This window comes from Nicotiana attenuata, unplaced genomic scaffold, assembly GCF_001879085.1.
Source record: "Nicotiana attenuata strain UT unplaced genomic scaffold, NIATTr2, whole genome shotgun sequence".
NCBI lineage: Eukaryota > Viridiplantae > Streptophyta > Magnoliopsida > Solanales > Solanaceae > Nicotiana > Nicotiana attenuata.
The window spans coordinates 61,242-74,464 of NW_017670667.1; the positions used below are offsets into that span (position 1 = coordinate 61,242).

The window sequence follows — 13,223 nt, forward strand, 5'->3', positions numbered from 1 at the left end:
CGCTGTTCAGGTTGTATTTCCTTACTATTGAGTTGAATACTTGAACTGCAAGCATGCCTACTTTACTGTACAGTTTAATTATGTTACCTGTTGAGGTTTGGTTCGTCACTACCCGTCAGTCCATAGTTTGGACTTGTTACTTACTGAGTTGGTGTACTCACGTTACCCCCTGTACCTTATGTGCAGATCCAGGTATCTCAGGGCACGGTAGTGGCTGTTGACTATTCCAGTCGCGGATTTTTACGGAGATAGCGAGGTAGCTGTCTGGCGATCGCAGTTCCACTTTTCTCCTTATCTATCTTCCTTTTAGTACATTGTTGCTATTTCCAGACTATTTTGGTCTTGCCTTTGTTTCGGAAATATTGTAGCATTGCTCATGACTTAGTGACACCCGAGGTTGGGCTTTTACTTTCTGCTTTTGTTTTGGTTTTGACTTTATATCTTTTATGGGATTTCAATTGAAAAATGATTTTATTTAAGTTTTAAATGGAATGTGGATTATTTTGGAAATGTGTCGGCTGGCCTAGTTTTACGATAGGCGCCATCACGACCGGATCGGTTTTGGGGTCGTGACAACTGCATTCGTACCTGTAGGTATAGACAATCAGTTTGACGAGCCCTCATAGTAGACGAGGTCAGCATTCAACGAAGGATCGGTAAGTCTCCACCTCATTCGGAGTTGCAGCCGAGTCTATGAGTTATCGTGTTAGAGTTTTGCTACAGACTTATGGGTAGGCCGGTACCCTGTCCCATTTGATGTCAAATAATCTTAGAGGCTTTGTAGATAGAGGTTCATTTTGTACAGTATGTTAAAGGCCTTGACGGCCCATATGTATTCATGTTTTAAGAACGATAGTTTATTGATACAGTGTTCGCCCACTTACAATTATACATTACGAGTTATTGCCATGTTGGCCCATGGTGGTCATAGAAAGAATGAGTTACAGAATGGTTCGCTCGGGCCAGTACGGCACCGAGTGCCAGCCACGCCTCCCCAGGTTTGGGGCGTTACAAATTTAATCTTCATTGGATCTCGAAAATATTCTTTAAATTAATAAATATTAATTTATCAATTAAATAATACATCTACAAAATAATAATGGGAAACTACCAGCTATGTCCATTTATAAGTAGCTTATTATAAAAATTGGCCAATTTATAAAATATTAATAATATTAGCCAAATATTACCAATATTAGCCAATTAGCTATTTGTAGCCAAAAAAGGATCAAAGTTTTGCTTTCTTTTGAGTGTGTTTTATTAGAACAGATTGGATACATCTGTAGAAACTTGAATCTCAATTTTAGGAAGATTTGGTGGAGTTTTGAGGTGGTCTGAATTGAAAATCCGAAGTAGAAGACGAACATGAAAAAATGGTATGTGTATCATTTGTGTATCGCATATGTATCATATATGTATCAAATGTATATCACATGTATATCGGTGTATACATGTGTGTGAGATACATGTGTCGTTGAAGAATTTTTTGAACACGATTTTAACTACAAATTTTAATACCAAATCAGTCCAAATTACCTCCAATCTCCCTCAAATTTTGTACATTAACTAATTTATATGTTTTCAATGAATTTCAACCATACCCATTGAAAAGGGTCATTTTTTACTTAGATTTTTGGAATTTTGTGTATATATATATATATATATATATATATATATATATATATATATATATATATATTTTGTATATCATCACCTTATTTGCTACCTCATTCATGAAAATTACCTTTCCGTCTTGCATCTAATGTTGCTAATGACACTTAAAAATATGAAAGGAAATCTTTATGTGTAATTTTTGGAGAGAAAGAACCTTATTTATTTGGGTTTTCAATTTTTATATGTGTTTGGCTAATTTTGGTAAGTCTATGAGTAATGGCCAGAGGTTGATAAGTTGAAACTTATTTGGGACATTCTGTAAGATTCCCAATGATAATATTTCATGGTCCCAACAATATTATTATAGCCCGTTTGGCCAAACTGCAAAAATCAGCTTATTTTGAAAAGTGTTTTTTTTCAAAAGTGCTTTTCTCAAAAGTACTTTTGGTGAGAAGCTACTTCTTTTTTCTGCTTCTCCAAAACTGCTTCTGCTTCTCCTCAAAAGCACTTTTTTTTCCTTCCAAAAGCTTGGCCAAATACCTCAATTTTTGGCCAAAAGTGCTTTTGGCAAAAAAAAAAAGCACTTTTGGCCAAAAAGAAGCTTGGCCAAACAGGCTATATTTAGAGAGGTTCTACTATACTTGGCCTCAAGCTTAGAAGCATGGTAAGTCCAATAGTACAGTAGCGACTAGCGACTAATGTTTCATTTGAATTTAAACTTAAAATATTGTATTTTTCACTTGAACAATTTACAACTTGACAATGATATGCAAGTTGAACGAAGACAACTTAAGTATGATATTCAGTTGACAAAAATACCTCATAATATCGTGGTCAACATGATTTAAGTTGTGCTTCAATTGTGAATCTTTATCGCCGATGAAAAGAATTTCATTAAGGCGAGGCGTTTTGCATATGCCTCAGCGAGGCGTAAACCCCGAGGCATATGGCATAAGCCCCATGAGTATTTAATATTTAATATTTTATAAAATAATATTATTATATTAAATATTCACAAACAGATAAAATTATATAAAAATTAAAGAAAACTATAAATATTTAAATATATATATATATATATATATATATATATATATATATATGTGTGTGTGTGTGTGTGTGTGTGTGTGTGCGCGCGCGCGCGTGCTTCATCCCCACAAAAAATTAGTCAAAATAATTATTATACAAGCACAAGTAACTCGAGCCGAAAAGAATAAAATTTTTTACATGGAGGAACAAATAGGATGAGTAACCTACATTTGAAATTTGAACTTGCTGCTATGAATGAGAATGGAGTTCTCTTTGTATTTGGAAAAAAAATTGAATATTTATTATTTTGGGATATATTAGCAGACTAACGAACAAGATAAAGAATTGGGAAATACCATAAATTAGGGCTTCGATCAATAAAAAGCTCTTGACTTTTAAATTTGATACATTTAGTTCCTTTTTTAAAACTTCTGAGTAATTACAAGCTGATTTTTGAGAATTTAGGTATTATATGAAGGACTTATTCAACAAATTTTGTTTTAATTTGAAAAAGTCTCTGGGGCTTACGCCTCACTAAAAAGACGCACCTCAAACGTCCGGGTGTACGCCCCGAATTGCTGAGCATACGCCTCTTCAGACTTTCGCCCCACACCATTGCCTTGGGGCGTTTTTGGTGCGCCTCGCCCAGCCCCGAGGCTCGCCCCGAAAATGCCTATTAAAATACCAATGTAAACAATAAACAAGTTGAATAAAGACTTTAATAAAAAAAATTGATTATTAAATTTACGACTCATAGTATAACATTTTACTAGGATTCTCATAAATTAAGGAACTAAAAGGAAATCATGTAGAATGAGAAGAAAACTTGAGGTTCATGTATTTTACATATATCACTTATCATAACACTTTGGTCACTGAAATCTAAACTGAACTATGATTTATGACCTCATGGCTCATGGTTAGTGGAGTACTTAGTAGTGCGTTAAGGAGAATCTCATAATGCTGAGAGGAACATGTGTGTAGAAATAGAAAAGAAAACTTGAAGTGAAGGTTTTGTGTAATTGACCTACTACCACTCATCATAGCTCTAATATAATGCCAAATTACCATATTATATTAAATGATTAAAAGCTAAAGTAATAATTAAACCCTTCTCTCTCTTTCTCTTTCTATCTCTGCACTCTCACTTTCAAGGAAATAAAACAAAAGCTTACCATTCTATTCCTTCTCATACATATCCATCCCCACAAAACACACACACACACACACCAACACAAACACGTAGACTATGTAATACGCACGCTAGGTCTCTCTCTCTTTCCCCTCTCTCTCTTTCCCCTTTTCGTCGTGTCTTTCTTTGAGAACCCTAGAAATCTCAGGTTTTTAAGGAAAAAAGTGGGTTTTGATTCGGTGGAATTTTCACTTTTTTTTCTCCTTCTTTGCCGGTGTATTTATGGGGTTGATAATTTTCTAGAGAATTTGGTTGTGTGAGAGTGTGATTCTTGTTGTTAATGGAGAGATCCAATAGCAGAGATATTAAGGGCTTGGCGAGCTCCTCCTCTAGCTCCATCTCAGGTAGCTTCACACTTCCTTTCTATTCATTCTTGAATCTGCCGATCGAGTTTCTACTTTTTTTTTGTTGGTAAAATCTGCTCGATTTATTGTTTTAATCTTTTTACCTGTATTGTAATAATGAATGACAGATGGGATTGAGGTGTAGTGATTTGCTAATTTCTTTTCTTTTTTTCTTTTCTTTTTTGGAGGACGGGGGAGAGTGGGAGAGGGGGGTGGGGTTTAAAATGTGCTTTCATTTGTTGGAATGCAATGGGTCTGATTAACCACCTAAGATTGTGGGGGAGGGGTATGTACCCCTCCATCCTTAATCAGTGATTTCGGGTTCGCAACCTGGGAATGGAGTCTCTTTTGGTAGGTAGTGATTTACGTTCCAAAGTGGGACTTCCTGGAATCTAGATTAGTTGAGCTCCAATGAAGGTACTGGACACTGGGGGAGAAACCAAGAAGAAAAAGAAATTGGTCTCAATAGAGATAAAGGCGATTCTTATAGTGAATCCACACTAGTTTGGCATTGATGTTAGTACTTGTTTGGTTTTCTTGGAACTTGAAGTTTCTCTTCTTCAATAGCTTACTTTACAATTTAATTTTGTGGATTTTCTTTGTTTTACATGTTGTCATTAGTATGGGAAAAGAAAGTCAATGTTCTACTTTTTGATTGTGTAAGGTATGTGGAAGAATTGACTGCTTATTTGGATTTTTTATGCAGATAGTGCGCTCTTCGATGCATCACAGTATGCATTCTTCGGGCGAGATATAGCAGAGGAAGTTGAATTGGGTGGTTTAGAGGATGAACAAGAGAACAATGATCTGGCTGTTGGAGGTGTATTAGGTGACGACGAGATACATGAGTATCATTTATTTGAGAAAGATGAGGTACAATCTGCTTGTACTTTCCTTTGGATCTTACATGAAAAGTTTTCTGCTGAGGCTTGGATTTCTATCAAGGGTGTGAACGACATGTTCTTCTACTGGAAGTATAAGGAACTGTAGGCCATGAAATTGGGGGAATTGGTTAAAAGTTATTGTTCATTTATGAGAAGATTATACGAATAATATCTAGGTTTTGCTAAGCATTTTACAGTTGGTACTTGTTTTCAGTCCATGTGTTTGTGATCAGCACTTTGAATTTCAATCTTGCATGAAACGAGCTAATTTAGTTATTTTGGTAATTGAATCATCTATAGAAAGAAAGTTTGCAATTCTGCTGCACCCTGCTCCCTTCTCTTGTTGCTTTATCACCTTAGCACCTAAACCCTCCCCCATACTAATTTCAAAAAGAAACTTACCACTTACTCTACAATCATGAGCCTGCCCCTTCCCTGCAGCTCACCATAAGTCTAAGTGGCTACTGAGGTTTTACGATGATGTTATCCAGGCAGTGGTCTGATTTTTCCAGGTCTGATTGCTCATTATGATTTTTCATCAAAATGCTGTAGCTGCCATGAGGGTGTGGGGCTCACTCATCAAATATGGGCTATCAGTGCCTACTGCAGTTTTTAAGTGATTTACTAGTGATTTCAGCTTAGGTTTTATGTGGCTCTAGGTACTTCTATTGGTCGAGACATTGATTGGTAGCAAGATTTTGAAGAGTTTTAAGATCAGTGATGCTTTGTGCTGGTTTTGGAAAGTGGTAGGAGAAGAAAATGGTAAAAGGTGGCCGAAGGAGATGAGTCTTTTTGTTTATGTTTAAATAGTTAGGTACATATTACATAGGTTGAATATATTGTCTAATTTCTTTTAATAAAGCTTGAATACGTTGATCACAAGAATCCAAGGGTATGGCCTAATGGTTAATGAAGTCGGTGCAAATCTTACCAGGGTTCATATACCAGCAGACAAAACATTAGGAGCCTGTTTGGAAAGCCACCTAGGAATTGGATTTGGGTGTAATTGGATGTAATTATACAATTTGTCATGTTTGTATGACCAAGTAATTACTTGATCAACATGGAATTTGGTGTAATTGAAGGGGTATAACTAGACCCTCTCAATTCTCGAGGGGGAGGTAAGAGATTGGTGGTAATTATGCCGTGTAATTACAAGCTAGTGTAACTTTCTATTTTTTAAATATATTAAGTACTATTATTTTTACGCAATTTCTCTTCAATTTCTCTTATTCTCCCTTTCCAACGTGATACTTATATGTACTTTCATTTAATTTTGCGACTTATCATATTTTACTTCTTTATTTTTAATTTTTCTTTATCTTTCTTAGTTGTTAAACACAATGTCGTATTTTACTAGCTTTATTTTCTACATGTATATCTTTTTGGTATTTAAATAATGAAATAAATCATAAATTTCATTTTGTATTCATATGAATGAGTTGGTAAAAAATTAAATATATAATTGGAACTTTTAATAATTTTCTTAAGTTAAGATATTAATTATTTGAAAGTTAGTCAACTTACCGATTATTCTTTACGAATTAGTTGCCATCTTATAATTACTTAAGACTTTTCTTTAAATAAATATGTCGTTTAAAAACCTAGCTATAAATAATATATGATATTTCTTATACATCGATGTATTTTTTACACATTATAATTTGCTTGCTTTGTATTTTACTAGTTTTGTTTTTTAGTCATTAGTATAAATATTTGTTATAGAGAATACTTTTTAAGCTCATATCTAACTTTCTTATATTCACATAAGTTGGTGAAACAATTAAATTTGTTATTGGAATTTTTATTAATTAATTCAAGGAACAATATTAGTTATTTGTAAGATACCGTTTATTTTTATGATATTACTATCAATTTATAATTTTCTAACAAATTTCTATAGAATAATATTTATTTTAAATACCTCATAATAAATTATTTTTTAATATTTATTATTTACATATATGTTTGTCATATAGTAAAACTTATCCACATGTTAATCTTAAAAAAATATTTAACTATGTAGTTACACTTGTCCAACCAAACTGTAATTATGTTGTAGCAAACAAACAGGTCATTGTAATTACTATACGGTGTAATTGTCAGGGTATGTAATTACTATCCTAAATTACGCATGGCTTTCCAAACTGACCTTGGGTGATCTCTACACATCGGCTTAAGCCTTGGTGGACATAGTTACCTGGTACTTGTTCTTGCGGGAGGTAGTAGGTATCAAGTTGAATAGTCGAGGTGTACACAGGCTGGCCTAGACACCACGATTATAAATAAAATGTTGACAATTAGAAGAAGCTTTTTAGAAGTTGGACTTAAACTATACTTTTAGGAAAAACTTTGCCCTTTTATTAATCTTGTTTGTTGATTCTACGACTTGCTCAAGGACTTAGAAATACTCTTTCTTTGTCTTTGATAAATATCTTTGGACATGCTTTAGAGTAGCTTTCTCTATATGCGCTCCACTTTCTGTTATTCTGGATAAATGTTTTGTCAGTTGGTGCTAGAAAATTTGATATTAAGCTGTATTTATTTTATGAGTAATCTCCAAACATCTTTGTTACCATTTCTATTATGAACTCGCCCTTGGTGATGTGAGTATGCTATATTTGCTGATTATCTCGATAAATTGCACGGCTTTGACAAATTTTCCTTTATACTGCCTCTAATTCAGTTCTTTATTTCCAGGGATCAGTCTTGAGCTCTTTATCAGACTTAGATGATCTAGCAACAACATTTTCAAAGGTCAGCCAATTCAGCACCTATTTTAAGTGGCAAGCTTGATTTTATTTCCTCATGTTGTGAGCTGTCCGGCCTGAACTCTTTTAACTTTTTCTGGTGGTGTACCTTCATAGTGCCATGAATCTTTCTTTTTGGTCCTTTTCCGTGAGACAGTATTTTTTGAAAGAATTGAATTCTAACAGATAAGATGCGGTAGAACTTATATTTTGTAGTGTCACCATCTAAAACACTTGAACTGTGGGTTGTGACTTTTTACATCATCTTTTCTACAGAGCAGCGAAAATCTACTTCTTGTACTGGATCAATCTAACTACTTACTTTTCTTTTCTCCAGTTGAACAGAAATGTCACTGGACCAAGGCATCCTGGTGTCATTGGTGACCGTGGATCAGGTTCATTTTCAAGGGAAAGTAAGTGTACATATTGATTCATTTTTATGTCATTCTCTGATGTTGGTATCTGAATATTTGACAAATCTCTTGGACTAGTTTATGTTTGCCTGTAATATAATTTACTTGTTAACTTGCACATGGAACTTCAGACAGTTGTGGCACTAGTCCTAGATTTGTGCATCTTTTAGATATCAGATAAAGGAACTTGATTTCAGACCTTGGTAGGGAACAAGTTATGGATAATCAATACCAGTCTGTTTCATCTTCGTGCTTGATTATTATAGTCAGCAATAATTCAATCTTTTGGAGACAAATATTTGTATGTGCATGGTAGATGTCTTACTCCTTTTTGCCCTTCCTTCTTTCTTTTTGGGTTTCTGAAAATCGGCAATCCTTTATCATTGCTACTACAAGTGGAAATCATTTGAGATCGTTGTACAAAGTAATGCATATTACTTCATGCTTCTGGATGATTACAAGGGAAATCTATCCCGGCATGTGCCTTTTGGGCTGCTAGAGTGGAGAGCTTGAAGAAGATGAATTGATTCATCATCTCCATTTATGTGTTGATGTACTAGTTTTGTCAGTTTAAGCTTAGGAGAACACACCCCTCCCCCACCCCCCAAAAACTAAACCTCCCAAAAAAAGAAAGAATGGTGACATGTAGAGCGTAAGGTACATAGTGGTTTTCCCGATAACTATTTTGTTTGTTGAGACGAGAGTAATCTTCATGCCCCTTTCTTTTTCTTTTAATTTTTTTTTGTTCTGTTTAGCTTGTTTTCTTTTTCTTTCTGCATCTCCTTCCACTTGCTGGATTTGCTGCTCCTATATTGCTTTGATGAGCTTGTTTTCTTGTGGTGCACGAAGTTTGTAATCACTTACTGATGAATGAGGTATAAATTGTGCTATCTGACTTGCAGTCTCTGTCAATAAATGTTTGGATCGTCACATTCAGAAGTTAATTCCCAATTTTAATTACCAGTTCTCAATTTTGAGTTGCAGTTTAATAATTATGTTATACCAATATATGCTTTTAGAGATGTCTTTGGGGAAACGGACATTTTCATAGTAAAAGTAGGTCCATCTGACACGGCATATTAGTTTTCAGAGAGTAGAAAACTAACGTCTAATTTTCGTTGGAGTTCTCTCTGAATTAGCTCAAATTTGACAAACTTGAATTTGAGTTTCTTTGGTTGTCTTTTATGTCTAGTTTAGTATTATTATATGTTGGATACTTGTATTCTCCCTCTGTTCCATTTACATGACATTTCTCCTTTTTGGCCTGTACTGAAAGGATTAACATGTTTCTGTGTTTGGGGAACTCTTTACTCTTAACACTTTTATTTTGCTCTTAAGGACATCCTCTAATGAGAATGAGATGGCATGTTGAAAATAAGAAATACTAATGTGTGCTTACATATATAGCTTATATGCCAAAAGTTTTTTCTTAAACCCAGTGCCATTCAAATACTGTCATATAAAATGAAATGGAGGGTGTATTATAAGATCTAGCAGCATATAAGCTTGTGAATTGTGCATGTCTGTCCTTGCTCTATGAGCGTGAGAAAAAATGTACTGATGTTTGAGCATTTAGAGGAGAAATAGAAGAAGCTATTAGCTTGGCTTGACTTCAGCAGCCTATCATCTTCCATCATTCCATTTTTCATTGGTACTGTTTCCCGCTTTTCTTACCACTGCTCAAGTCACGAATGAATGATGTATCATGCATGTCTCACATATTCTTATATGCATGTTCAGCTATTAGCCTATTACAAGGTACTACTGGTAACGGTTCTGTTCCTTGGGGATAATTTGCTTGGTGATCTGTTTGCCTTTTTGCGAAACTAGATTGCTGTTGGGCATTGCAATCATTCTTGTAGTGGCTTGCATGTAGGTCTCTTTAATTGATAGAAGTTATTTGCAGGTTCCTCTGCAGCTGAATGGGCGAAAGAAGCAGACTTTCATGATTGGTTTGATCAGCATTTATCTGACACTGAATGTTACCAGGAAAGCAAAAAATGGTCCTCACAGCCACATATCTCTGCAGTGCATCTTGCAGAGTCAAAACCATTGTATAGAACATCCTCATACCCTGAGCAACCCCCACAACCCCCACAACTTCAGCACTACTCAAGTGAACCCATTTTATTACCCAAATCAGCTTTCACTTCTTTTCCTCCTCCTGGTGGTAGATCTCAACCCTCACCACACGGCCTTTCGCGACAAAACATGTCATCTCTTTCTGCTGGACCTCAGTCTCCCTATTCGACTGCTAATCTCTCTTCTTTGTCGAACTCTAATATGCATTTGACTGGCTTGCCTCATGGGCTCCACTATGGTGGAAACATCCCTCAATTGAACCCTACTGGTCTCTCTCTTAATACCAGGTTGCAAAACCAGTGGAGCAGCCATGCAGGACTTATCCATGGGGACCATTCTGGTCTCTTAGATAGTGTCTTACAGCATCAGTTTCCTCATCAAAGCGGTTTATTATCCCCCCAGTTCATGTCCCCGCAGCAGCTGCAGCAGCAGAGATTGCATCTTTCAGTTCAGCCGTCTTTAGCTCATTTTTCTGCACTAAGATCTCAATTGTTTAGTTCCTTACCTTCACCATCTCATCTAGGAAAGTATGGAATGGCTGATTTGAGAGATCCACGATCTAAGCCATCACACAAGGTTAGACAAAATGTGCGCTTTTCTAAACAAAGCTCTGATGCTGCTAGCCACAAAAGTGAAAGTAATGTGCCACAGTTCCGATCCAAGTATATGACTGGTGATGAAATAGAGAGTATCCTGAAAATGCAGCATTCTGCAGCACATGGCAGTGACCCATATGTAGACGATTACTATCACCAGGCCCGCCTTGCAAAGAAAGCAGCCGAGTCGAGGTCAAAACATCGTTTCTGCCCAAATAAGGAGCAGTCTTCTCGGTCACGTAATAGCACTGAATCACAGCCTCATCTCCATGTTGATGCTCATGGACGGGTTTCATTTTCTTCCATCCGCAGGCCTCGTCCACTTCTTGAGGTTGATCCACCGGGCTTTGGTTGCATTGAAGGCAGTGGTGAACAGAAGATATCCGAGAGATCTTTGGAACAGGAGCCAATGCTTGCAGCTAGAATTACTATAGAAGATGGTTTCTATCTTCTCACTGAGGTAGATGACATTGACAGGCTCCTTCAGTTTAGTCAGCCCCAAGATGGCGGTGCTCAGCTCAAGCGGAAGCGGCAGATCCTGCTGGAAGGCATGGCAGCCTCACTTCAACTAGTTGACCCACTTGGCAAAAGTGGTTCTGTTGGGCTTACCCCAAAAGATGACATTGTATTTCTGTGGTTAGCGTCTCTTCCCAAGGGCAGAAAGCTCATCTCAAGGTATCTTCAGTTTCTTCTACCTGGTGGCGAGCTTGTCAGAATAGTTTGTATGGCAATTTTCCGCCATTTGAGGTTTTTGTTTGGCGGCCTTCCACCTGATCCAGAAGCAGCTGAGACCATCACCGATCTTGCAAAAATAGTCTCAAAATGCGTCAGTAGCATGGACCTTAATTCACTCAGTGCTTGTCTTGCTGCTGTGGTTTGTTCCTCAGAACAGCCACCTCTTCGCCCTCTTGGAAGCCCTGCTGGAGATGGAGCCTCCATTATTCTAAAATCTGTTCTTGAAAGGGCAACTCATCTGTTAACTGATTCTCAGGCTGCTAACAGCTTCAGCATGCCTAATCCTGCCCTTTGGCAGGCATCTTTTGATGCCTTTTTTGGTTTGCTTACAAAGTATTGTCTGAGTAAGTATGACAGTATCATGCAATCCATACTAGCACAGTCTCAGTCAGATGCTGAAATGATTGGTCCAGAGGCTGCAAGAGCCGTAAGCAGAGAAATGCCTGTGGAACTTTTACGTGCTAGTCTTCCACATACAAATGAGCACCAAAGGAAACTGTTGTTAAATTTTGCTCAGCGGTCCATGCCTGTTACTGGATTCAATGCTCATGGTGGAAGCAGTGGACATATAAATCCTGAATCTGTAAGCTGTTAGCTGAGATGGTAAGATTTCATAATAGCAAGTGCAGTTGTACATCTGTAGTTCTCAAGGTTACTTTCTGGCTTCTGTTTGCCAGAACATGTTGTTCTGCTTCAGCATCAGTCTAGGAGAATATAGAAGGCTGGAAGCAAGGTATATGCATATATGTTGGGCGTCGTTTTAATGCCTAAAGTTCCTCTTCCTCCTAATCCAACTTTTTTTGTTTCCCCCTTTTTCCTCCCGCCATTTTCTTTCCCTCTTTTCCCTCTTTCCCCCCTTTCTTCTTTTCTACTTTTCTTTTGCTTCATTGAAGGAAAAGATGGTTTTCGTTATTCCTTTCCTTCTTTGTGATGATTGTCTTGTCTTACATAACTGTGTATTATGTCTGAAAGAGATGGGGTTATTGGTCACTCTTGAAGTTTCTTCATCCAAAGAGCTGTATTTTTTATGCTCTTTCTGTAAACTCGGATAAAAGCTGGAAGGATAGGATGTACATGTGATTTGTGGAGTTAGGGAACTCTTGCACTTGCCCCCCTTCCTCTCTTTGCTTTCATGAAGAGAGTAAAAAGGATTTATTCAAGCTGAAGTAATATTGCTGGCTCGCAGGAGAGAACGGTTCAGCTCTGCAGTTTAACCTTTGCTACACTTGAAACTTTCAAAGTGAAAACTGTAATAATTAGATAATATTCTTGTGCATTAACCATTTACTCGATTACATTTCCCATGATTTCTTACAAAGCTTAGTTTATAATTTGCCATCAGTTCCATTTATGTCTTAATGTTTGGAGTAAAAGGGGGCTGTGAAGTGTGGTGGTACCTATGCCTATTGGGGGGGGGGGGGGGGCAAATCTTCCTCATTGTGCGTGCGCGTGCCATGGGTGTGTACGATATAAGCAGCTATGCCAATGTGATTACAAGTAGCAAGTTTGGAGCAAGGCATCATTCCCCCTCCCCCCTCCCCTCCTTTGATAATGGTGTCTGAGCCAGTTTGTGCGCACTTAGAT

At 36.9% G+C, this 13,223-nt stretch overlaps 1 protein-coding gene across 1 annotated transcript; it reads left to right on the plus strand.

Annotated features, from left to right (window-relative positions):
- Positions 1-3,776: 3,776 nt before the first annotated feature.
- LOC109242069 lies at positions 3,777-12,980 on the plus strand. Its single transcript, XM_019408898.1, has 5 exons — positions 3,777-4,179; positions 4,886-5,052; positions 7,764-7,820; positions 8,151-8,226; positions 10,133-12,980. The coding sequence occupies exons 1-5, from the start codon at positions 4,116-4,118 to the stop codon at positions 12,232-12,234; spliced, it is 2,466 nt and encodes an 821-aa protein (XP_019264443.1). The 5' UTR covers positions 3,777-4,115; the 3' UTR covers positions 12,235-12,980.
- Positions 12,981-13,223: the final 243 nt, after the last annotated feature.

Bases quoted from the DNA above. Each gene is read 5' to 3' on its own strand.
- LOC109242069 (XM_019408898.1), top strand. From the start codon at position 4,116: ATGGAGAGATCCAATAGCAGAGATATTAAGGGCTTGGCGAGCTCCTCC. The intron at 4,180-4,885 runs GTAGCTTCACAC...TTTTTTATGCAG, and splicing joins CTCCTCTAGCTCCATCTCAG to ATAGTGCGCTCTTCGATGCA. The intron at 7,821-8,150 runs GTCAGCCAATTC...TCTTTTCTCCAG, and splicing joins TAGCAACAACATTTTCAAAG to TTGAACAGAAATGTCACTGG.